General features: G+C 41.1%; 1 protein-coding gene across 1 annotated transcript in view; it reads left to right on the top strand.

The window, feature by feature from the left end:
• Lama4 (laminin subunit alpha 4) overlaps positions 1-23,959 on the top strand; it is a 142,090-nt gene that overhangs the window by 85,711 nt on the left and 32,420 nt on the right. The window contains exons 13-24 of the mRNA XM_028769000.1: positions 1,598-1,746; positions 5,000-5,141; positions 6,188-6,284; positions 10,298-10,414; positions 12,549-12,728; positions 14,160-14,299; positions 16,846-17,025; positions 17,689-17,834; positions 18,231-18,393; positions 19,235-19,368; positions 19,790-19,961; positions 22,816-22,947. Of these exons, the coding sequence (XP_028624833.1) occupies positions 1,598-1,746; positions 5,000-5,141; positions 6,188-6,284; positions 10,298-10,414; positions 12,549-12,728; positions 14,160-14,299; positions 16,846-17,025; positions 17,689-17,834; positions 18,231-18,393; positions 19,235-19,368; positions 19,790-19,961; positions 22,816-22,947 (1,752 nt within the window). The remainder of the gene's footprint in view (positions 1-1,597; positions 1,747-4,999; positions 5,142-6,187; positions 6,285-10,297; positions 10,415-12,548; positions 12,729-14,159; positions 14,300-16,845; positions 17,026-17,688; positions 17,835-18,230; positions 18,394-19,234; positions 19,369-19,789; positions 19,962-22,815; positions 22,948-23,959) is intronic.

Raw genomic sequence — 23,959 nt, 5'->3', positions numbered from 1 at the left:
TTTCTTTCTTTCTTTCTTTCTTTCTTTCTTTCTTTCTTTCTTTCTTCCTTCCTTCCTTCCTTCCTTCCTTCCTTCCTTCCTTCCTTTTCTATCTTCTTCTTTTTTTTGTATTTATTGGATATTTTATTTACATTTCAGATGTTATCCCCTTTCCTCATTTCCCCGCCCACCCAGAAACCCCCTATCCCATACTCCCTCCTCCTGCTTCTATAAGGGTGTGCCCCCACCCACTCCCACCTCCCCACCCTCAAATTCCTCCACACTGGGACATCCAGCATTCACAGGACCAAGGACCTCCTCTCCCACCTATGCCCAACAAGGCCATCCTCCCCTACATATACAGCTGGAGCCATGGATCCCTCCCTATGTGCTCCCAGGCTGGTGGCTTAGACCCTGGGAGCTCTGACTGGTTGGTATTGTTGCTCTTCCCATGGGACTGCAAACTCTTTCAGCTCCTTCAGTCTTCTCTCTCACTCCTCCATGGGGAACCCCTTGATCAGTTCAATGGTTAGCTGTGAGCAACCGCCTGTGTATATGTCAGGCTCTGGCAGAAGTCTAAGGAGACAGCTATATCAGGCTCCTGTCAGCATGCACTTCCTGGCATCCACATCAGTGTCTACCTTTGGTGACTGCACATGGGATGGATACCCATGTGGAACAGTCTCCAGACAACCCCTCCTTCAGTTTCTGTCCCACACTTTGTCTCCATATTTGCTCCCATGAGTATTTTGTTGCTCCTACTAAAAAGGACCGAAGCACCCACACTTTGGTCTTCCTTCTTCATGAGCTTCATGTGATCTGTGAGAAATCCTCCTTACTTTAACTGACGTTTTACCAAGTCTTGTCAGCCCTCTGTCCAAAATGAAACCTAGCTTCTGGCCACGTTCTCATGTCTGTTGCCACTCTCTAGTTCTAATTGCCACGTGTCCCTTGTGAGGTGGCAAAGGAGCCTCCTAACAGATGCATTTGCTACCACTGACAAATGTAGGAAGAATAACTGTACAGGCCCTGCTCAACTCCACCCTCTTCTTGGATGGAAGGGGAGGACAGAAAGCATATTTCCTTGTGTTCTTCTATAATAAGGCTCTTTAGGCACAAGGGCTCCTAAGGGTCACATTGCCTGACCAGGTAGGTTAACTGTCCTTCTTGGATTGAGTATTAGTTACCAGTTAGCTGAGATCTGGAGGCATGCTTCCACCTTAGCTGGACAGACATACGGCAACATGCTCAGCCTCTGTATTTATGTATTTTCTAGTTTGTTTAGAAACTAGATGCTTGAGAGAAGGGCTCCCTGCTGGTAGATCCCCGAGAGATTTGCCATGAGGGGACTAGAAAGGTGGCGCACTAACGGGCTGTGTGGCTAACAGAAGCCATGTATTACGTTTCACTGTTAGAAAGGAAATAAAGCATATCTACACGACAAGGAAGCCGTCCAAAGGGAAGGGATGCAGATGCAGGAGGACACAAATCCTCCTCACAGAAATTTAAGCCTGAAATTACCAAGAAGGAAAATGGTCAGTTTTGTTGTTATCTGGAGAAACTGGTCTATGATTCTCTAAACCCAAGTCATTTAATTTGCTTTTTTTTTTTCCTTTAGAATGCATCTGGAATTTATGCCGAAATAGATGGAGCCAAAAATGAGCTGCAAGGAAAACTATCCAACCTGAGTAACCTCAGTCATGATTTAGTCCAAGAAGCTATGGGCCATGCATACAACCTTCAACAGGAAGCCAACGAGCTAAGCAGGTAACATCACAGTTTTAGAAATGCAAATATTTACATGGGCCAAGTGAGACATGTGTATTCAGTTCCATACCAGAGTCTCTAGGATGCAGCAAGTAGGTTGGGCTTGGCTTTGCTTGATTGCTGATTGGTTCGTTAATTGTTTTCTCAGAGCCAGTCTTTGAGACTAGAAACCTGTGCTCTAGGCAAAGGTGCAAGTGAGTTCTGTTCCACAATTATTAATAAGGAGACTGGGTCAAGAAATCAAATCCCTGCACGGTATCTAATTCAACCATCATTACCTGCTTATTTTATAGACAGCATTTACTTTCTGTGTACCCAAATATCATAAGTCAAGCTGATTAGGTATTAGCATTACAAACTGACTCCTGCTAAATACTCAACTTTCTGCAGTGCCCAGCATGAAATGTTTAATTTAACTCCTGTTAAGAGGGAAAAAAATCAATTGAAAATTTTCTTCACAGCACCTAGAAGAGTCACACACCTTTTGGCCACTCAGTTAATGTTAATTGAAATGTACGGAAAGATTGGAATTGAATTCATGACCCTGAAATAAGTAAATCATGAGATCATTATAGAGAACAGGCACCTGGAAAGGTCAAGGGTACGGGCCCAAGATTAACATCTGTTCTAAATGCACACCATCCTTTAATACCTCCTCATCAAAACTTCCAAACATCACTCCTGACTGAGTGTGTGGGGGGAGGAGGGTCAGAGGTGGCTTAAGGAATAAGAGAGAGGAAGGAATGGAGAAAGAAAGGGGAAAGGTGAAGGGGAGAGAAGAGGAGAGCAGAAGAAAAAGAGAAGAAGGGGGGAGAGAGAAAGCGTGAAAGCTTACAGCAATGGCATTGCTGGTGTGTTACAGTATTGTATTCAGTGTGGTGTCCTGTCCCTAAGAAGTATGCTTTGAATGAAAGCAGTAAAGGGGACTTAGATAAAATGTCAGTTTCGATGACACTGCAGATTGGTTGATGAGTTTGAGCCATCCTCTGGCTCTCTCACAATTCCTCCATCTTGACAGCACCCATGTCTCACTGGCGGGTATACATGGTGCCCTTCTCTAAATGTCATTCTGCAGTGGTAGTCCAGCAGGCTTCAGTGGAAGTCACTGCGTGTTTTACTGGCTCCACAGGCACAAATGCCAATCAACCTGACATCACGTTTCTGACTCAATCTATTCACGGAAACATTCAAAATTTATAGGCCTTCACCCTCAAAATGTAAACATTGAAAATTCCTCATTTGTCTGGTGTACATACTTTTTTTTTTCCTTTGTCACTTTTTGTGAGGTACGGAGCTTGTTTTGTTTTGTTTTGTTTCAAAGTCTCTCATAACTTAGACTGGCTTCCAACTCTGTATAGCCAAGGTGGATATTGAATTTCTGATCCTCCTGCCTCTCCCTCCCAAGGGCAGACTATCAGACACTGAGGATCCTACCCAGTTCTTCCCAATCACAGAACTGATGAGCAAGTGTATGCTGTTATGCTGTTGTGTACATTGTTTGGGATCAAACCCAGGCTTTGTGCATGCTAGATGCTTTGTATTTGTTTGTTTGGATTTCTTGGACAAGATCTTGGAGTCTTACTCTTTAGGCTGACTTGAAACTCATGGCAATCCTCCTGCCTTTGCTTTCTGAATGCTGAGATTACAGGCATGCTATCCTTTTTTCTCGTCTACTTTCTTCATATTTTACTTTTGATGCCATTTCTAAGGACAGGTCCCAGGGAGGGAAGGTAGAGAGCATATGTAAGGGACACACCCCCATATAGCATGACTCTTGCCATAATTGGTCCTTTTCTCTATCAAAATCAAGCTCTGTTTCATGGCTACAATAAAATGAAGACAATATCATTTTATTGTCTTCTTTTTTATTCATTCTGATTTGAAAAAATTCAAATGAGCCATTTTTGTGGCTTCTTACTGCCCCCATTGGGAAAGTCAGCCCTGTTACACGGGAGATTGCTAATGATGGACTCGCCCATTGGGAAAGTCAGCCCTGCTACACGGGAGATTGCTAATGATGGACTTAAACAGTGAGAAGTAGCTGAGGAAAGTCAGAGGAAGTTGTTCAGCCTGGGAGCAAACTGGACCTGAGCCAGATGGTGGAGGCTAAGAAAGAGATGGCTGTGCTCATCAGTTCTGTGATTGAGAAGAACTGGGTAGGATCCTCAGTGTCCGATAGTCTGGGAACAGATAGTCAACGTTTCCAAGTTACTGGTAAAGAAAGTTCTATTAGCTGTGAGTGTCTGGGACTCAGAGACAATAAGGAGCTGCTGGACCCGAGAATCAGTAAAACAGAGGACTCAAGATGAGCTGTGAAAGTCAGCATGGTGTTTACATGATAGACAGTTAAAAAGGGTAGGCTGGCCAGACATGGTGGTGCAGACCTTTAATCCTCACACTCAGGCAACAGAGGCAGACTGAGTTCAAGGCCAGCCTCATCTACATAGTGAGTTCCAGAACAACCAGGGCTATGTAGGGAGACCCTGTCTCAAATAGGGGGCAGGGGTAGATTATTGGTCAGGGAAGTAAATGTTATAATACATTTTCTAAGTCCAGTTCAGAAATGGTTTAAATATAACTATAAATCCTGAAGTTCAGGAGATGCAAGCACAGGATGCCAATCAGTTACACAGCTGGTCCTTGCTGTGCCTGTGTAATTCCTTAGGAGATATGTGGTTATTCACCTCTGTATGTGTGAACACTTATGCGGTAGGTTCTTAGGGAGTGTTCCCTGAACCCTACCCAAACTCAGAAGAGATAATTCAGAGAACGTGGTGTTTCAGGACAGAGAGGACACTAGACTGAGCTGCGGCTGTCTGAAGAATCAGACAGACCTTAGCCCACCACCGTGTGCCTTGCAAGCTCTGCGCCCTCCCCAGGGCTGTGTCGGGAATAGGTAGGAGCATATGGCTTCAGGCCTTTGTCCAACCTGCACCACTTAAATAAACCTTTGTAAAGAGGAACAGAGGACTCTTAAAGTCACCATTCCTATTCTTAGCAGCTACTGCCAAGCAACAGCTGCCATGAGCCAAAAGGAGATGACACCTTCGGGGCAGCACTGGAAAATGAATGTGACTGAAATATACCCCTAGGAAGGCAGATTCAGGAAAACCTTCCAAGACAGGTGGCTTTGGGGAAAAAAAAAACGGGAAGGCAACATCTGTGATCCCTGAAGTACCAAAATGAAACCCTAAATGTGGCCCCATTTCCTATGGAAGTAAGCAGGAGAAGTAACAACATTGTTTATTGGCAGAAATTTGCACAGTTCAGACATGAACGGGCTGGTGCAGAAGGCTCTGGATGCATCAAATGTCTATGAAAACATCGCCAATTATGTCAGTGAGGCCAACGAAACAGCAGGACTTGCTCTGAATATCACTGATCGCATTTATGATGTGAGTACGCCTTTACCTCGGAGTGTGTTGGTATATCGCCTTTTCTTTTCCCTGTTTTGATTAACAGACTCCTATTGTCTTTCTCGTTTTTTTTTATACCAAAATACCATTATGACTTGCTCTTATTTGCACTTCATCCTCCCCCACTTCCTCCCCTAAATAGTCTCCCTCTGCTTTTGTGTGTCCTAGATTATCTATATAAAATATAGATATAATATGTGTATATATATAATGCATAATATATATACACATATTATATCTATATTTTATAAGATATATAGAGAATGTATGTGTGTATATGATATAATATGCACATTATGTATCTATACACATAATAAGTTATACAATATACATTAATATATCATGTTGCATGTGTGTGAAATATATTTTATATATGATTTTTATGGGGATATATGTATATATGGTTTTCTATCATAATTCCTTAACCCTTGACCTTTCAATGAAAAATTTAGTGTCAGAACAGTCAGGAGCACTAAGGAAATAGCATTGTGTACCATAATGGTTTGGGTTTACAAGTTCATCACGATGAGTCCAGTTTGCAAACGAGAGTTCCTTTGTAGATGCTATTCCCTTTGCTTCTCTGTTGCTTGTTTAGTTTCTCTTTTTCTTTTTGCAAAAGTCTCCAAAGAAAACATTGCCAGGCTGATGTGTCTTCTAAGTCTTAAGATACATCTGTCTCTGTCTCTGTGTCTCACTCTGTCTCTCTCTCTCTCTCTCTCTCTCTCTCTCTCTCTCTCTCTCTCCAATCCATAATTACTTATCCAGTGGTTCCTTTTTGATGAGCCTTGCCCACAGCATTCTCTGAGATTTGCTGAATTGTCCTGGGGGAGGGAGGGGTAAGGGAACTTAACTTTGAAAACACCAAGACACTGTTTTCTCCTCTCTCCCTTTGCTCTTGGTTCTGAGCTATGAAAGTGAAGCTATGTGAATTTTGCTTGGCGTTTAGCAGATAAATGACAACATTTCAACCTGAAAACCATGAAACATTCAGCTGTTCTTACCTCTCTGACCACTTGTTTTTTTAGGCTGTGAGTGGGATTGACACGCAGATCATTTACCATAAGGATGAAAGCGACAACCTTCTCAATCAAGCTAGAGAGCTGCAAGCAAAGGCAGATTCTAGTAAATATCTCCTTTTTTCCTCCTTCTGATCCATAGCCACCTTTTTAAAATGTAGACAGGTTTTTAAACCTAGGCTTGAGGAATAAATAATATTTCACTAAATGACATCAATACTTTATAATCAAGTTACAAAACAGCGTACTTGACATTTCAGAGGAAATTATGATTAAAAAAGAGCTTCCATGTAGGAAAACTGCACAGAAACATATTTATCCAACATATGGTGGGAATTCCTACTAATCAAATGTGCTGGCTAATAGAAAGTTCACAATATTCAAAGAGATAAAACCATAAAATGCACTAAACATGACAACTATGTTCTCCATAATTTGATCTTCCATTAATCATCCAGAAGAGCCTTCACATTTTTAAAGTGAAGGGAGGGTATCACCCCTGTGAGAGTTGGCTTGGGTAACTGGATCAATCAATCCAGTGAAAGCAGACTGGGATGACGGAAACCACCTAGTTGGTTCTGCGTTGCTATAGCTTGTTTGCTGCAGTGGATGGCTGTGGGTAAGCCTGAAGGACACATGGAAAGCTTTCTCCACCGCTGTAAAAGTGAGCACACTGAGACTGGAACAGAGGACACAGTGAAACACTGTGGTCCCTTTAAACCTCGAGAGTAACAACTGAATGGACCAAGGATACCATTAAATGGCGCTCATTTCTCAAGTCATGAACTCATCCCTAAGGCTACTTGAGCATTGGCTAGTGAGTTGAAAAGCCTCTGGCTGATGTCTAGCTATCACCTGAAAACAAGAGTTTGAAATGGAGTACTTTATGACATTTTATCAGATCAACTGCTCTCAAGTCAACCACGTGTTATCTCTTTGTCCTCTTCTGAAAATGGAAAAATGAGCACACTTTGATTTTCATATTCTGCATGCTTAATAACAAGGCAACTGATATTTTATGCTTTCTAGATAGACAAAGGTAATAAGAATGGTATTAGTTTTCTCTGTCCTAATTTATCACAGAATTCATATTAATGTCTTATAGAGCTAATTCTGGATATGCTTTCTGGAAATTAATGAGAATACTAGCAGTAAGGAATTAAGATGTCAACAGCAAACTATTTTAAAAGCTGAGTGCTGGCAATCTGTGTGATGGTTTTGCTGGGTTTGTGGGGAGAGCCAGCACATGGCAACCCTTACGATCTAGTCTTTTAAGTGTTCTATTCTGCCTGCTGACTCTGCCCATGTGTCTCAGTGAACCCTATCACCAAGCCGCTGGACCTCCTGAAAACAAGCTTCCTGTCTGGAAATAACATGTTCTCAGAGTCCCACATTTGATATCCAATGAGTCTCCATCAGCTTCTTTGTTTGGCAGATCTAGTCATATATTTGATGATCTGTTTATTTTGGGTTAAGTTCCTTCTCATGTACAAAGGACAACATAAAGGAGTTAGGACCATGTGAATGACCTAAAACTTGACAGGACTCTCTCCTTTGGGCAGTAAGCACATGTGTGGTATGAATTCCGGTTTTCATGTAGTCAGCTACAGCCTAATTGCAGATTAGTGTTTATCCATTTTCAAATGTCTTCCTGTGATGAGTAATCTTCACTTCTCAGCTGTCTTTCTTCTTCATTGTCCCAAAGATTTAGCAATCTGGAATAAACTTCAGAAAGTGCTGTTTCACAATCTTCTGGAAAGACGGTCGTTTCGTCCATCAGGAAACACTTTCAGCAAAGCATTTCTTGTTATAAAATAGATTCTCCTCATATTGTTAACAAGAGTTAAATAAACCAAACATAGAGTTAAATAAAGTAGCATTTAATGCAGTCACAGGTCCCAAAACAAAAGCTAAAGCTTTATATTGCCATATCTGAAAACAGAAACTTTTAAAAAATGGGAAGGGAGGTTCATTGTCACTAAAAAGTATGTTAATTCACTCTTAGAATGCTGGGAACTTCTCAGAACACTAGAGGACATAAGTGCTTATTCCTGGTTACACCACACATCGTGAGAGTAAAAACAGTGACACTCCACCTTGTAGATATCCATATACACAGCAGTAACAAAGCACTCAAAGGGTGAGCTAGGAGAGACGTGCCCTGGCGGTGAGGAATGCTGGTTTTAGAAGCCCACTGGAGGAAACAGAATGGAAGAATTAAGGCAACTCCTTTACTATCTGTTGAGAATATAAACCACTAGTTACTGGGAAAGCTGATCTTCAGCTCAGATAAAGGGACACAATTTCATGGCCCACTAGGATTTGCTCAAGAATAGTCCAAGTTGGAAATCATGCCCAGAGGATATTTTTGAGGGAAACAAAAACAAAACCAACCAAACAAACAAAACCCCAAACCTTCCACAAATGGTACAGAGAGAGTAAGTGATGCAGGTCTGTTAACTTGGAAACTTAACTCTCCCAGGAAGAAGCCTCCAGGCTCCCACTGAATTCTTTCAAAAGTTTAGAGGTCACCACTTTTATAAAAACACTTAGCAAAAGAAATATGCTCCAGCTTTTCCTATAAAAGCCAACAAAATGTAAATACCAAAATCTAAGAAGAATATAGAAAAGGGGGAAATGCAGGCCAAATTCTCTTACAGATATAAAAATCCTAATCAGCCAGGTGTGGTGGCTCATGACTATAATCTCAGCATTCAGGAGGCTGCTGAGGCAGGAGGTTGACTACAAACCCAAGGCCAGCTTAGACTAGAGAATATGATCCCAGCTCAAAAAAACAAACTTTAGCAAATCAAATCCACCATACAACAAGCGGTAGCATATGGCGAGCAACATACATTTATTACAGGATTTCAAAGGTAGTTTAACATTTAAGAAAAAGTAGCCCACCATATTTACAAACAGTAGGATAAAATTCATATGATCATCTCACCATCCACAGGAAATCTTTTTTTTAATGTGTGTGTGTGTGTGTGTGTGTGTGTGTATGTGTGTGTAAAATGGACAACTCTACAACATGTATCTATAGGTCATATTACATACACACACACACATATATATATATTTTTCATATTCTTCCCCTTCTGTAACTCCTCCTAGATCACCCCTTTCCTACCCACATCACTTCATTAATAAAACAGCACCCATCCAATATTTTTAAACTCTTAGTAAACAGAGACCAGAAGGGAATTTTCATAATCTAATAAAGAAAAATCAAGTAATATTCAGCAAACATGTTCACAATAAAATATGAAAAGGCTTTTCCAATGAGACTGCAAACAAATGCAGGCTATCCTCATTACCAATTCTATACATAAAAATCTAGCTTAGTTTTTTAAAAAAATAGCTGGAGATTAGCATTTTAAAATAACACTGTTTTCAATAGCATCAAATACCTAGGGGGGAAATTAATAGAATTCAATAAGACAAAACTAGAACACACTACTACTAAAGGACAATAAAGATGCCATAGAGTAGAACCTAGTATTGTGTGCAGTTACGTGTTTTAAAACACAAATAAAGTATTTAAGTAAAGGTTTAAAAAAATAGTAGATACCATATACACTGAAAGATTCAACTTTGCGCATTAAACAGTTCTACACTGTGTATCTATAGGTGCTATACAACGCTAGTTGAAACACTGTGGCCGTGTTTTGTGTTCACTGTGTGAAAATTCGCCAAGCTGTGCACATACAATCTGTGCCGTGTCTTAGGTACATGACATCTATTTATAAAAGTTTTATTGAGAACTGAGGCAGGGGGAGTCAGATCCTCTTACAACCATGCATCATCATATAAATAGATAACTTTCTTTTACTTTATCATTTGTACTGCTAGATTTTATTAGTCACAGCCTTGCTCTGTTTCTCAAAACAATTGGCATCGTGGCGTTGTAAGTCACTCCCAAGCAGAGTCACTGGTTCTCTGCTATCCTGTACCTCTTACTCTCAATGCCATTTTCCAGAACTGTCCTCCTGTTCCTACAGTGCTAGAGTATTGCGTATGTGTCCACAATACGCGTCAGAGGTAAGACTGCTGAGACGGAGACATCTTTCATGCATCATGGACCTTCTGGTACTTTCCTCTGCTTCTTCTCCACAGGCAATGATGAAGCAGTGGCTGACACCAGCAGGCGCGTGGGAGGAGCCCTGTGGAGGAAGGGCGCCCTCAGAGACAGACTGAACGATGCTGTTAAGCAACTGCAGGCGGCAGAGAGAGGTAAGGATCCAGAACTTCAAGGTCCTGCGTGTTTGTCCACTGGCGTAAAACAACCTTTCGAGGGGGGATTAAGTGACTCCTTAGTCATAGGCTCCTTACTCATCTTAGGGAATTTGTTTTCTCATGACAAAAAAACCGAAATGTGCATTACTAGCCAAGAACTATCCTTAGAAACAAAGCTGTAACCATATCACCCAGAGATGAGCAGTAAATGAAGAGTGTTTTCTTCCCGTCTTTGCTCTGTGCCTGCATGCATATGTCCGCATGTGTTTAAGTAGGATTGTGCTAATCACAGTGCTTGCTTACCTCTCTTGTGGACATTATTCCTTGTTTACAGCATGTCCTAACTTGGTCATTGGATTTCTCTGGGCCCCACTGTAAACGGCATCGTCTGTTAGATGTCAAATTGTTCTTATCAAATAAGCAAGGAGATCAATGCACCATGTAGAGAACAAGAGTGCGTCCCTCACCTAATCTAGGACTCCAGTCAAGGTGACTTGAAAGGCTGTGATTGGACACAGATGTGCCTTTCAGCACTTAACAGCAAAAGTTAAGACACAGCTGCTGGATACGGGTGTTGTGCTGACATGAGCCAGCCTCCGAACCCAGGAGCCCTGGCCGGGAGAGTGTGCACATGCTGAAAAGTCCTATCTGAGCTACAGATGCCTAACTGAAGCTTGCTGGGCTCTGTGGAGATCAGAGTCACAGTTTGCCTTCCAGTTGAAGAGAATCCTGAAGTTTGCCAGGGCTGGGAAACTTCCTCAGTGGGTGTAACTGATAAAATGGAGATCTAGGTTTCAAGTCCAGCCGGATCCAAAGCGCAGAAGATTAAACAAAATGTTTCTTCACTTTAAAAACCTGAAAATATCAACTAAGGATTGTTATTACAAAAGTAGCACATTACCCTTATAGAAAAGATGTGAAAATCCACATTAGAGGGGAGAATACAAGAGGAAAAATCACCTATAATTCCATCATCTAGAAAAAGTTTGTAGTTAAAAGCTTACATTGTCTTTATCTTAAATGTGCAGTAAATATTATCTGTGTGTATAATGTATGCCTCTGTGTGTGTTTGTGTGTGTGTGTGTGTGTGTGTGTGTGTGAGAGAGAGAGAGAGAGAGAGAGAGAGAGAGAGAGGACAAGCCCACACGCATATATCACATATCCTTGCTCCACTGTGAGCTTTGAAAGTCAAAGACCAACCTCAGGTACTGGCCTTCACTGTCAGCACTGTTTAAAACAAGGTCTCTAGTTCCTGGGACTCACTATGTTAAGGTCACCAGACTGGCCTTGAACTTGCCTTGATCCTCCTGCCTCTACCTCAAGACTGAGATTACAGATATGTCTCACTACACCTGTATGTTTTATTGTTTCTGTGAGGTAGGGGTCTGGTGACGTAGCCGTCGCTGGCCTAGAATTTAATACATACCCTAGTTAGGCTGCTCTCAAACTTGTGGTAATGCTTGCTGCTCCCTGCTGGTCCTCAAGCTTCTAGGGACACTCCTGTCTCTGCTCACCAACTTGCTGTGGAGAACTGGCTTACAGATGTGGTGGCTACCACTTCTGACCTCATGTGAGTTCTGGGGAATCCCATCCTAAATATGTAATAGCTTTTTAGTGAAACTTGGATCGTAACATTACAGCTTTTCTGAACCATGTTTTTCTTTTGAAAAAAAAAAACTTTTCTTAATAATTTACTTCTGTTCTAAATGTAGCATCATTTTTACGGCAAGAAATCTTCTACAAGAAATTACTTTTCCATAAAAGGAAGAGGTTTTTATGGATGTGAACATCACAGAAGCTGAAACTCTGTGTGGATTTTCTGTCACTTTCTAGCCAGACTGCTAACCTAAATAAATTCTAAGGTTCCCTGTTGTCGCTGCCGATTGTTGTTACTGCTTAGGTTTTGTAATTTACTTCTTAATTTTAAAACATTTTAGGTAAACGTTTGGTATTTTCATATCAGTGCTGTTTATCACTTTCCAGTTCATATAACTGATAGCACAGTTGTCATATATTTAAGCGTCTTAGTACCCTTTCACAGCCCAAAATTTGAGGTCCATTTTACTCCTGTTTGAAATGAGATCCACCAGTGCTCTCCAGTAAAGGGAACATCCCTCTGCTCTGTGTGCAGGGGACGCCCACCAGCGCCTGGGTCAGTCCAAGCTCATCATTGAGGAAGCTAACAAGACGACGATGGCTGTCCAACAGGTCACCACGCCGATGGCTAACAACCTCAGCAACTGGTCACAGAACCTGCAGACTTTTGACTCTTCTGCATACAACACTGCAGTGGACTCTGCTCGGGACGCAGGTACCTCTTGCAAGCTTTGCCATCTTGTCTGTCTGAAGAACTGGCCACTAAACTCTACACGGCTTTTGATAAGAAACAGTGTGCACCGTTGGCCTTTTAGGTTGGAATGCTGTAGAAATTAATTTAGAAAAAGAGAGACATTTTACTCAGTTCATCTATGTGTTTACCTGGAGTCTAGATTCATCCAGATTCTAGACACTTTCATATGCACCTACATGAAATATACATACATTTACAGATAGTTGTATTGGTAGAAGTAATACCGTAGTTAAATTGGTAAGGTGGATTTTTTACTATATGGCAGCAGTTATAATGATAGGAAATATTCTTATCAATGTGAGACTGATCCATTAGCATAAAAGTTTAATCAAATGTTACAGTAAATAATTTCAGCAAAATATTGTCTTACTTTAGAGGAAAAAATATCTAGTAAATAGTATTGATCTCACGACCATTTGCATTCTGCTTGTTCGAGTGAATTAGATTATTACCAATGAATGCCAGCTATGTGTCTTGGCCAATTCACATATAAAATTTTATAGCCATGAAAATGGTATCTATTAATGTCTACATAATGTAGTTTTGTATATGTAGTTTAAAATCACATAATAACACAGAATTTCTCTTTCCATCCTCACAGTTTTTATTCAGAAGCTTCATAATCTCTTGGATATCAGTGTCCACCACTGTCATGACAAACTGTCCCTGGGATTGTTAGTCACTCTCTACAAACCATTCTCCAGAGTAGCTTTACAGAACACCTCTCAATTCAAAATAGTCATAAATCCATAGGTGATCTTTCTGGGCTTGGGGTTGTCTGTGTGTTATTCAATGTTTGCTTTTTTTTTCCTCTGTTTTAAATTTATCTTCATCTTCTTTCATTTGTCCTATCAAGAAAAAAATCTATATGAAGAAGTGAGAAGTCTGTGTTAAATACCGTTCCAGCAGCAGAACAGTCTTGCTTGCTGAGTTCCCTTGCCTGGGTCCCCATCAGTGGCTGCAAAGCTGCCCTCTCTCTATGGCAAAGGCAGCTTTGGCTTCATATGCCTGGGCTCCTCGTCTAACTCCACCTCGACTGTAACAGCAGCCACAGCAGAGTGCACCAGTAAAATCCTTTCACCTGTTGTATCAGTCCGTATTACAGACGTGTGGAGCCTAAGCTATGTGATTAAAGGAACATCTTATGTTTGTCGTGGAGCCTGCCCTTTAGAATGTACACTGCTACTCAGCACGCACCGCCTTCCACTTATAAATCAATATGTGCTCTAAATGTCACAGAAAAGAACAGAATGGATTATACCTTGAGCTCTATTAATTTTGTAAGGTTAAAACTGATGTCCGTAGATCTGCCAGAGGCAACATGTTTGCTGCACCTCACGTGATTTTTAAAATCTTATAAAATATTCAAGTGACCTGTTTTCCGTATCGCAGTGAGAAATCTCACCGAGGTTGTCCCCCAACTACTGGATCAGCTTCGTACTGTGGAGCAGAAGCGGCCTGCAAGCAACGTTTCTGCCAGCATCCAGAGGATCCGAGAGCTCATTGCTCAGACCAGGAGTGTCGCGAGCAAGGTATGTGGTGAGAGATGGCTACGGCTACCTGGGAATGATGGAGAAATGATGCTAAGCTCCAGGGAATGATGGGAAATGACGCTGAGCTCCAACCCCTCAGCAGCTCCTGAGGACTAGCAGCTTCCTATTACGTTAGTTACTAGAGTCACGTGAGAGCTTTGGCACGTGAACCTGTAGGGTATGGTGGCATATGACTATAGCCCAAGCACTCAGAGGCAAAGGGAAGAAGAGACCACAGCAAGTTCCAGGCCAGTTCACCCACACAGCAAGTTCCCAGCCGCTGGGCTTCACGGGAAGATTACATCTCAGGAAACATACAAATAAAGAAATCTTCTTTTGAAAAGTAAACCAAGGAAGGCTCAGCAGTCATCCTCTTTTAAGTCACATGGTTATCCTAACGTGGAGCCAGAGTTAACTACAAAGTTCTAGTCATAAACAACAGAAATCCACTTATGCTTCGATCAAAAGACCCAACGCGCTGTTAGAATTATTGTTTTTAATGACTGTGTTACTACAGTTGGCATATGGAATAGTCTTTCCTGTCTGTCCACTGGGAAAGTTTTATTGATTGCTCTGCAGACTTAACCAAGGAATCACAAGGGGGAGAAACTAAGCAAAGGCAAATATCTTAAGTTCTGTTACAGAGACCACTGAGCAACACGACACCTGGATCCAGCATTGTCAGAGCAGGTCCCAACCCAATTAACATCCCCATGTGCCGGGAAAGGACTCGTGCGTGGGCCTCTCTTTAATTTGTTTCTATTGATTTATAGATAAGCCTTATTTTTTACAACCAAATTATGTGGTTTTATTTTCTCAATTAAGAATTGCACCAAACATAGCCGGACATAATGATACATGACTTTAATCCTAGCACCCAGTAGGCAAAGGCAGGTAGATCTCAGAGTTTGAGCCAGCCAGGTCTACAGAGTAAGTTCCAGAACAGCCAGGGCTACATAGAGAAACCCTGTCTCAAGAAAAAAAAAAAAAAGGAAAAAGGAGCAGGAGAAAGAAGAGGAGGAAGAGGGGGAGGAGATGGAAAAAGAGAAGGAGAAGAAGAAGAGGAAGAAGACGACAACTATACCAAACCGAACATACACCCAGGAACTGGAACTGGTAGAAACAAGAGTAAGAAATGAATTGGGTACTGCCGTGGATTATTCTTGGTAATTACATGTGACTTTCAAGCACTGTGTAATAAAGGCTCCTGCCTTATGTATTATCTTATTTGGAAACCTGTAAAAATACATCAAGAAATGTCATTTTAAACTGAGTGTGGTGGCACATGCCTGCGCTCTCAGCATGTGGGGTTTAAACAGAGGACTGTGGGTTTAAAGCCGTCCTGGGTGCATAAGAAGTTTCTAGGACAGTACATGAGACAGTCTAAAAGACAAAATGAGGCATATTACAAGCATAGCTTTTGTTAGTATTTCTTGGTGATATTGTTCAGTATAATTTATATTGAGTTATAGCATTGGAATCCTAATTAAAACAAAAAAAAAAGTCATGTTGTAAAGACAGACTGCCCAGCTATTGAGCATTCATTTAGCTCCAAAGGGAGATGCTTTCTCAGGCAGCCTTCTGAGAGTCTAAGTTCTACAGGTAGGCTTCAATCCTGCACACTACTTGATTGATTGCCAGGATGTATCGATCTCTACTCGACAGACAACAGGAGACAGCCATGTCCCAAGCACCGGGAAATGGAATCTCAAGCTAGCTGACTATCCACCTCAGCCCAGTCAATATTAGCTGATACCTAATTATTCAGAAAGGTTTGTACAGACAGCATGTTGTCAAACGCCCTCAAAATCCTTCACAGATCAAATCAGTTCCTGGTGTCGCCTTGGGCCTCTAGGAACTGGGCTGAAATAGTGACTCGCCTTTCTGAGAACCATCACAGGAAATGGCTTGAGGAATGTCTTATTACAAATTTACAAGGGTAGAGCCAGGGGCTGGAAGGTGCTTCCCGGCTACCATCTTATTTCTCACCGCCAGTTTATTATGTTGTTTTACAGAAGAATAGTGATTGGTTAAGATAGGGCTGTCTTGTTATTAAGTGAAATGGCATGTGTGAAAGTCAGAGGCTGTGCCAGGACCCTGACTTTGCAGGTGGGTGGGATGTTCTTCACAGCTTTATTCTATTCTGTTCTTATTACGACCTTGGGGAGAAAGTTCCAGCAGCTTTAGTACCCAAGATGAGTTAAACTTCTCCCAAACGATTAATTCTTCTATGCACTGTAGAGTCATTATGAAGTGTCAATGTCACAACCAGTCAAGTGTTCCTTCCTCTTGATTAGCTCACCAGCCTGACTGTATAATTCCCTGTGGAGTTGCATCTGCCCTCATCCTTGGTCGCTGTTTGCTCTTCTGTTCTCTTAGTTCATTTTAGTCTAAACCTATTGTATTATAATCTGCTCTAAATATTTTCTCTGAGAATGGAAGTAAATAAAGGAATGAAGCAAAGCGGGGGTTCCTCCGGAAACTATAGGAGAGCGTTCTGTCCCTTTCTCCAAAGCACTTTCAACGGAACGACTTTGTATTTCCAGATCCAAGTCTCCATGATGTTTGATGGCCAGTCAGCCGTCGAAGTGCACCCCAAAGTCAGCGTGGATGACCTGAAGGCCTTCACATCCATCAGCTTGTACATGAAGCCTCCTCCAAAGCCTGCAGAGCGCGCTGGGGCCTGGGTAGCAGATCAGTTTGTCCTCTACCTCGGAAGCAAAAATGTAAGAGCATAGAGTGGGGATTCGAAGGAGATAGTGTTTCCCTCTGCCTTGAACAAAGCTGTTGAGAAAAGCAAACCAACTCCCACTCTGATAGTAAAGGCCAGACATCACTTTAATGTCAATACATAAGCTGTGATTGAAGGGCAAGAGATTCTAGAGGCTGGGGCATATTTCTGGCATTGCTTTCTGGCAGCCCATTATTAATATGAATAAATCTGAACAAAGCGTTTGAAGGCCTTTAGAACAGCTGTAGCCTTTGTTTGTCGATGCCAAATCTTGCTTAAAGATGCATAGGGGCTGGTTTTGTCAAGGTACGTGATGCCATGTTAGCCTGACAATGCTGGCACACTCCTGGCAGCCATCAGTACTGCCATTCCCATGAGCCCTCAGTAGTTTCTCCCTCTCCTCACCCCTCACCAATGCAGTGAGCACTTAGAAGTAGATAACACGGGGACAGCACACCCGAATGCAAACCCAGAGAGGGTAGAAACCGAGAGCAGATGCGAGTCTAGCAGCAGCTCAAAGTGGTAATTTGTGCCGGAAGTTAATTGTACTCAGCAACTCTTAGGACCTATGATTAGGCTTTACAGAAATAAAAACAAACAACACCACTTGTGCGCATTATACCTGTTGATTTATCTAAGTGACTTCTTGACATTTCAGGCCAAAAAAGAATACATGGGACTCGCAATCAAAAATGATAACCTGGTATATGTTTACAATTTGGGGACCAAAGATGTGGAGATTCCCCTGGATTCCAAGCCTGTGAGCTCCTGGCCTGCTTACTTTAGTATTGTCAAGATTGAGAGGTGAGGTGAATCTGTGGCAAATGGCTTTGCAAATGCACGCACACACGCACACTCTTCTTGTGGATGCTGTAAGTGCTTTTTTCTCTTCCATCTTGCTCCTTTTCTTCCCTGTTCCTTCCCAAACACTTGAGTGAGATAAAAGAAAAAAAATACTAGAAAAAAGGAAGGTCTTTTCTAAACAGTAACCTGATTACCAGATCATTTTATCTTGCCATAAATTAAAATTTAAAAGTAAGATGTCTACTTTTCTCCTTTTCTTTCATAATTAATATTTCTGTATGTGCACAACAATCTGATACAATCGAATAACCTGGGTTTTTTTTTTGAAGTGACATTAACATTTTGACATGATGAAAGTATTTTCTGCAAGCAAATGACAAGCCCTTCTCTCACCAGGGTAGGGAAACATGGAAAGGTATTCTTGACGGTCCCCAGTCTCAGTAGCACGGCAGAAGAAAAGTTTATTAAGAAGGGGGAGTTTGCAGGAGATGACTCCTTGCTGGATCTGACCCCTGAGGACACTGTGTTTTACGTCGGTGGGGTGCCTTCGGACTTCAAGGTAAGCTGTACACCTGCATCTGGCCCAGTGAAGACCTGCAGTAGTTCTTTTATAAATCCATAACCCCAAAATTAGTGGAGGTGGGGGAGTCGTATATCACGGTAAGAGCTCAGTTCAATGGCTGGTAGAATCTAAGTCTGCTGTCCCAGTCCGGTCCCTACTACCCATGTTTTCAATGTCAGTTGTCTGTAAGTTACAGCTAATGCTTTTGAAGATTAATTAAAGACAGTTTGATAATGTAAAGGTGATAAATATCACTCCAGGAAAGAATTAGTATTATCTAGTACAAGAATGTACTGGCTGGGATCTAGATTTCATCACTGCATACAGCAGTTTCAAATGCTGTTACCTGAAATATATAGGCACAGTAGAAAACATATGAGATGAGAAAAGGTAAAACCTAGGGGAGAATATGAGACCTGACAAAGAGTGAGTAAAGGAAAGGCCCAAGAAGATGAGAAGCCAATCTCAGGCCTTCCACTCAAGGACTGTGGCTTACAGTTGTGAGCATATTGTTAACCCTCTCTTGAGAATTATTCTGTTTCTACGAGATAAGGAATACCCATCTCACAGAATTGGGGTGACAGCTGGTTTCATTGTGAATTTGTTGTTAAGGATATGTAGTACATGTAGTCCATACTCAATAAATGCCAGTTCTCCACTAAGATATGTGAAACTGCTTATCTAAGTCATCTGGCTAGCATACTGATGCAAACTCCGGCGTAGAGAGATGTTCAGGTCAGAGGGACCGGGTGGGTCCACTGTCAGCTTTATTCTCTGTCTGCAGCTTCTGCAGGGAACATGAGCATGGGCTAATTGATTTTATTTCTCTGTTGTTCAGCTCCCTGCCAGCTTAAACCTGCCCAGCTACTCGGGCTGCCTGGAGCTGGCCACTCTGAACAATGATGTCATCAGTCTGTACAACTTCAAGCACATCCACAATATGGATCCGTCTAAATCCGTGCCCTGTGCCAGGTGAGCAACAGTTAGGAGCTCAGAGCCTTTGACAGTCAGACATGGGCAGTGGACAGGACACGTGTGAGTCAATGCACAGGTTTGTGTGTGTGTGTGTGTGTGAGAATATACATGTGTGTGTGTATGTGTGTGTATGTGTGTGTGTGTGTGAGAATATACATATATGTGTGTGTGTGTGTGTGTGTGTGTATATTTAATTTAGGAGTCTAAGATCAGAGACTTCCAGAAGACTTCAACTACCCTAGTAAGTAGGGTGAAGCAGAACCTCCTTTAAAACAGACTGTCTGATTTATTTTTGAACTTCATCCTTCACTTGCATGTCATCGGGACAGTGGAAGATGTTCTGAAAGTGGGTTCCAGGATCTCACTTGGAAAGCATACCAAACCTACAGCATTCATGTGACCCTGTGTTCTGTTCCAGGGATAAACTGGCTTTCACTCAGAGTAGGGCTGCCAGCTACTTCTTCGATGGCTCCAGTTATGCAGTGGTGAGGGACATCACGAGGAGAGGGAAATTTGGTCAGGTGACTCGCTTTGACATAGAAATTCGAACGCCAGCTGACAACGGCCTCGTGCTCCTAATGGTCAATGGAGTAAGTAACAGGAAGTCCCACTTATTCCCCTGTCCTTCCTTTGCTCTCTGCTGTTTCTTTTCCCAGGAAATGCCCCACCCCCAGGGTAAGCGTGCCATGCCATCAAAATGAATACCTAGTTTAGGAAGCAAAATTGGATTTATTTTCTCCAAGAAAGTTATGACAGCATTAAGTAAAAGCAATCCTGAGATGCACTTGTCCACACTTTAATATATATTATAAAATTATTATAATATATATATATATATATATATCCTTTTATAAATAAAAAACTTTGAGAAACTCACCACCAAGATAGGGTATATATTAAGATGTTTCTCCTCGTAAGTCATATACATTTGGTAGATACAGATATAAATATGTCATGAAACATTCAAAAGTCATTATAAAAACAATAAGCAATATTAAGTAGAAATTTAAACATAAATATTTTTAAATATTTTAAATAAAATAAAATTAATTCTCAATTACTAATAACGTAGAAACTTTTTAACTTGCTGAAAAATCTTATTATTAATAATAACAATGTTAGTGAGAACGGTTTAATAAAATATTCTGAGTTTTTTGAAAATTTTTTCAACTCTTTGAGATATGGTGATTCAAGAATGATATCCTAAATCCAATGTCAACTGCTTTACTGGCTGTCAAAACTACATAAAATTCTTTCCCTGAATTAATATATATGTGTGTGTGTATTATACATATATATGTATACATGTGCATATATATGTGTGTGTGTGTGAGTGACATATATTATTAGCTGTGCCTACTAAATCATATACTTATCTTTTTAATTTCATGCTCCACATGGCCCAGGTAACCTTTGCTATTTGGCTGGCCCATTTTCTCTCCTGAAGTCAGTTCTTCAGAACAAATTAGATACTATATTATCTTGTAAACTTTAATAAAATTGCTCCAAACCACTACACATCATCTTTGAAAGATTTTTAAACAGATTAGCAATCTTTTCCCACACACAAAAAAATTGAAAGTATAGATATGACTTAATACTGTGGCCAGAGACTGAAGATTTTCATGAGATCTGATCACAAGGTTGACACCACCGTTCAATTGTGCTAGGACTTCCTGTGGAGATATAAAAGTGCTGACACTGAAAAATGAATCTGTAGCGCGGATGGAGGATGGCGCACTGACATCACTAACTGTACCAACTAGTGGGATTGTACTGTGATATCTCCGCACGGCACAAATCAGACCCCGTTGTCTTTGCTCACCTCCTATAACCACTTCTCCTCGCCCCTCTCCCCCTCCGTAGAACCCGATAGCTCCAAGATAAGAGGTTCGAGGAGACAGAACATTTATATTGTTTTCATTGCCAAAATCACTTAACAATAGAAAAATGTCCCCAAAATATTTTCAACAACCATTTATCTACATCAAAACTTCCTCTTGGGGACATAGAAAGAGAGAACATGCTTCTTTGTCATCCACTGGTGTAACTCCCCTTGTTGTGAGGTGATGCATCAACTGTGTTTCCTGAAACAGCTAGGTCTCATACTCCAGAAGGATCTTTGTCAGCCTCTATAAAGTTCAACAGTTTAAAGTGACTCATTTCATAACAAAATCAGTGTGTCTTGTTAAGTTGACAGTATTGTCAGAATGTCACAGGAAGTAACCAGCAGACACCTACCTGTCCCAGAACACTTCCATATCAAACCTGCATCTCAATAAAAAATGATTGTCCCACCTCCAGTAACCTCCACATAGGCCCAAAGTGGGCACCTTAACCCTTCAAATGCGGCACTCGATTCAGGAAGTCTCACCAGCTGTGTGAAATCTACAAAAGTCTGGAAATGAAGGCCCACGGTCACTACTCTATATCAAAGATCACTTTCTTTCTGTATTTCAGTTTTCTTGGTAAGGGAGGTCATGTTCTCCCCTCCTCCAGCCCCCCAACACAGCATTCTTCTCTATGTAGCCCTGGCTGACCGAGAACTCATTCTGTAGACCAGACTGGCCTTGAACTCAGAAACCTCCCTGCCTCTGCCAGGAAGTAAAGGCATGTGCCACCACCACCTGGCTACTTCAGATTTTTTTTTGATGAACATAAATAAAAGTTAAACCATTTTCCCCAACCCCAGGGATTGTTTCCCATGCCAAGGAATATACAAACTCATACAGTGTCGTTCAGGAGATCTACACTTTGTGTAAGATGAAGACTTTCCCATGATGCTTTACTTTTCAGATCCATTTAACTCCTGTATCCATGAACCATGTTCTGGACTGAAAAGGTACAGCCAGCGAGTGATTGGACCGCTGCCGATTACTTCTGCTCTTGAACATCATCTGACCTCTATGTGTTCCAATGCCATTTATGCAAACCCAGTGGGTCAAAAGAGTGCAGGAATGGTCTTCTGTATCCTAGATCTGTATTTGTTGGCATATTGGAGGAACTGGTTGGCCCATCTTGAAATAATTTTTCATTATTGCCATTAGTGCATTTATTAATATGTAAGAAATAAGTGCTGACTTTAATAAGATTTTCCCAAGACAGAGTTTCTCTGTGTAGCCCTGGCTGTCCTACAACTCACTCTGTAGACCAGGTTGCCCTCAACCTCACAGAGATCCACCTGCCTCTCCCTCCTGAGTGCTGAGATTAAAGGTGTGCACCATCATGATCTGGCTATTTCAGATTTTTTTAATGAACTTTTTTACTTTAATACGACTTTTTACTTTTACTTTACTTTTACTTGAATAAGACTTTCATAAGACTACTTTAATCTTCAAAGAATTCCATTAATAAAGAATTATAATAGTTCTCAAATTCTGCTAGATTTGGTTCTCCATTCATACCAGTGAGTGTTCCTGTCTTACAGTTTCTTTCTCTCTGCAGAGTATGTTTTTCAGCCTAGAAATGCGCAATGGCTACCTACATGTGTTCTATGACTTTGGATTCAGCAACGGCCCTGTGCATCTTGAAGACACATTGAAAAAAGCCCAGATTAATGATGCGAAATACCATGAGGTACAGTCATTGTACTTCGGTGGGTTTGGGTTTTGACACTTAGATCTATGTATATGACCAGGTGACCTAATGCAGTAGTGAAGTAGTAACCTAAATACGCTCACATCGAAGAGCAACTGATGTACCCTCATCTGCTCCACCCAAGGACAACCCATGCTGACATCTCCATCAAAAAGGCACTGGAAGGTTTCTTTTCATTAGAAGGGACTCGTTGACCAAAACTGTCTTGTTAATCTTAAATGTCTTGATTACAATAGAAGACCTATGAAAATACTGTACATATGTTGAATATTACAAAGACCTTATGATACTTTGAACCTCATTAATATAAGGAGATTATGTAAGTAAATATAAAATTTTCTCTTGAACTTTTTTCTCTAGAATATAGAATGCGAGTGATTTTTCTCATGAAGATTCCAAAAGTATCGTTCATCCACACTACCAACTACTCTAAATATGTAATTAATAAGCCATATAAAAGATGCAATATCTCTTAAATTGAGCCCAAATGCAATGGCCAGCCCTTTCCAGTTCAATGCCCAGAGGCTTTCTAAGGATTGACTTCAATAAATGAAGAATTTAATTATTTGGTTGGCTAGCATTTTTGCAGATTCACTAGAACTCGTCACTGTCTTTTAAATAGTAATTCAATATTTATTTATGCAAATTTAATAATTCAAAATTACATAGAAATATTTGTAAAAACTGACACTTTGGTAGCACACACTCTACAATCCAGAAAGTCCCTGTTTCATCATAAAGCGTGTAATCGTGCTGTCCAGTGCTGGAAGAAACGGAAAATGAGTTGTCCAATGCATAGAAAGCTTTCATTGTGGTGGAAGAATAAACTTTAGAGATTAAATTACATGATGCCATTACAAATACCAATAATAAGAATTCGTAGTTCAGGGCTGGTGAGATGGCTCAGTGGTTAAGAGCACTGGCTGCTCTTCCAGAGGTCATGACTTCAAATCTCAGCAACCACATGGTGGCTCACAACCATCTGTAATGA

This window comes from Grammomys surdaster, unplaced genomic scaffold (genome assembly GCF_004785775.1).
Source record: "Grammomys surdaster isolate TR1022 unplaced genomic scaffold, NIH_TR_1.0 190, whole genome shotgun sequence".
NCBI classification, from domain to species: domain Eukaryota; kingdom Metazoa; phylum Chordata; class Mammalia; order Rodentia; family Muridae; genus Grammomys; species Grammomys surdaster.
The sequence above is the reverse complement of the archived record's forward strand: the minus strand, read 5'-3'. Positions and strand labels throughout refer to the sequence as shown.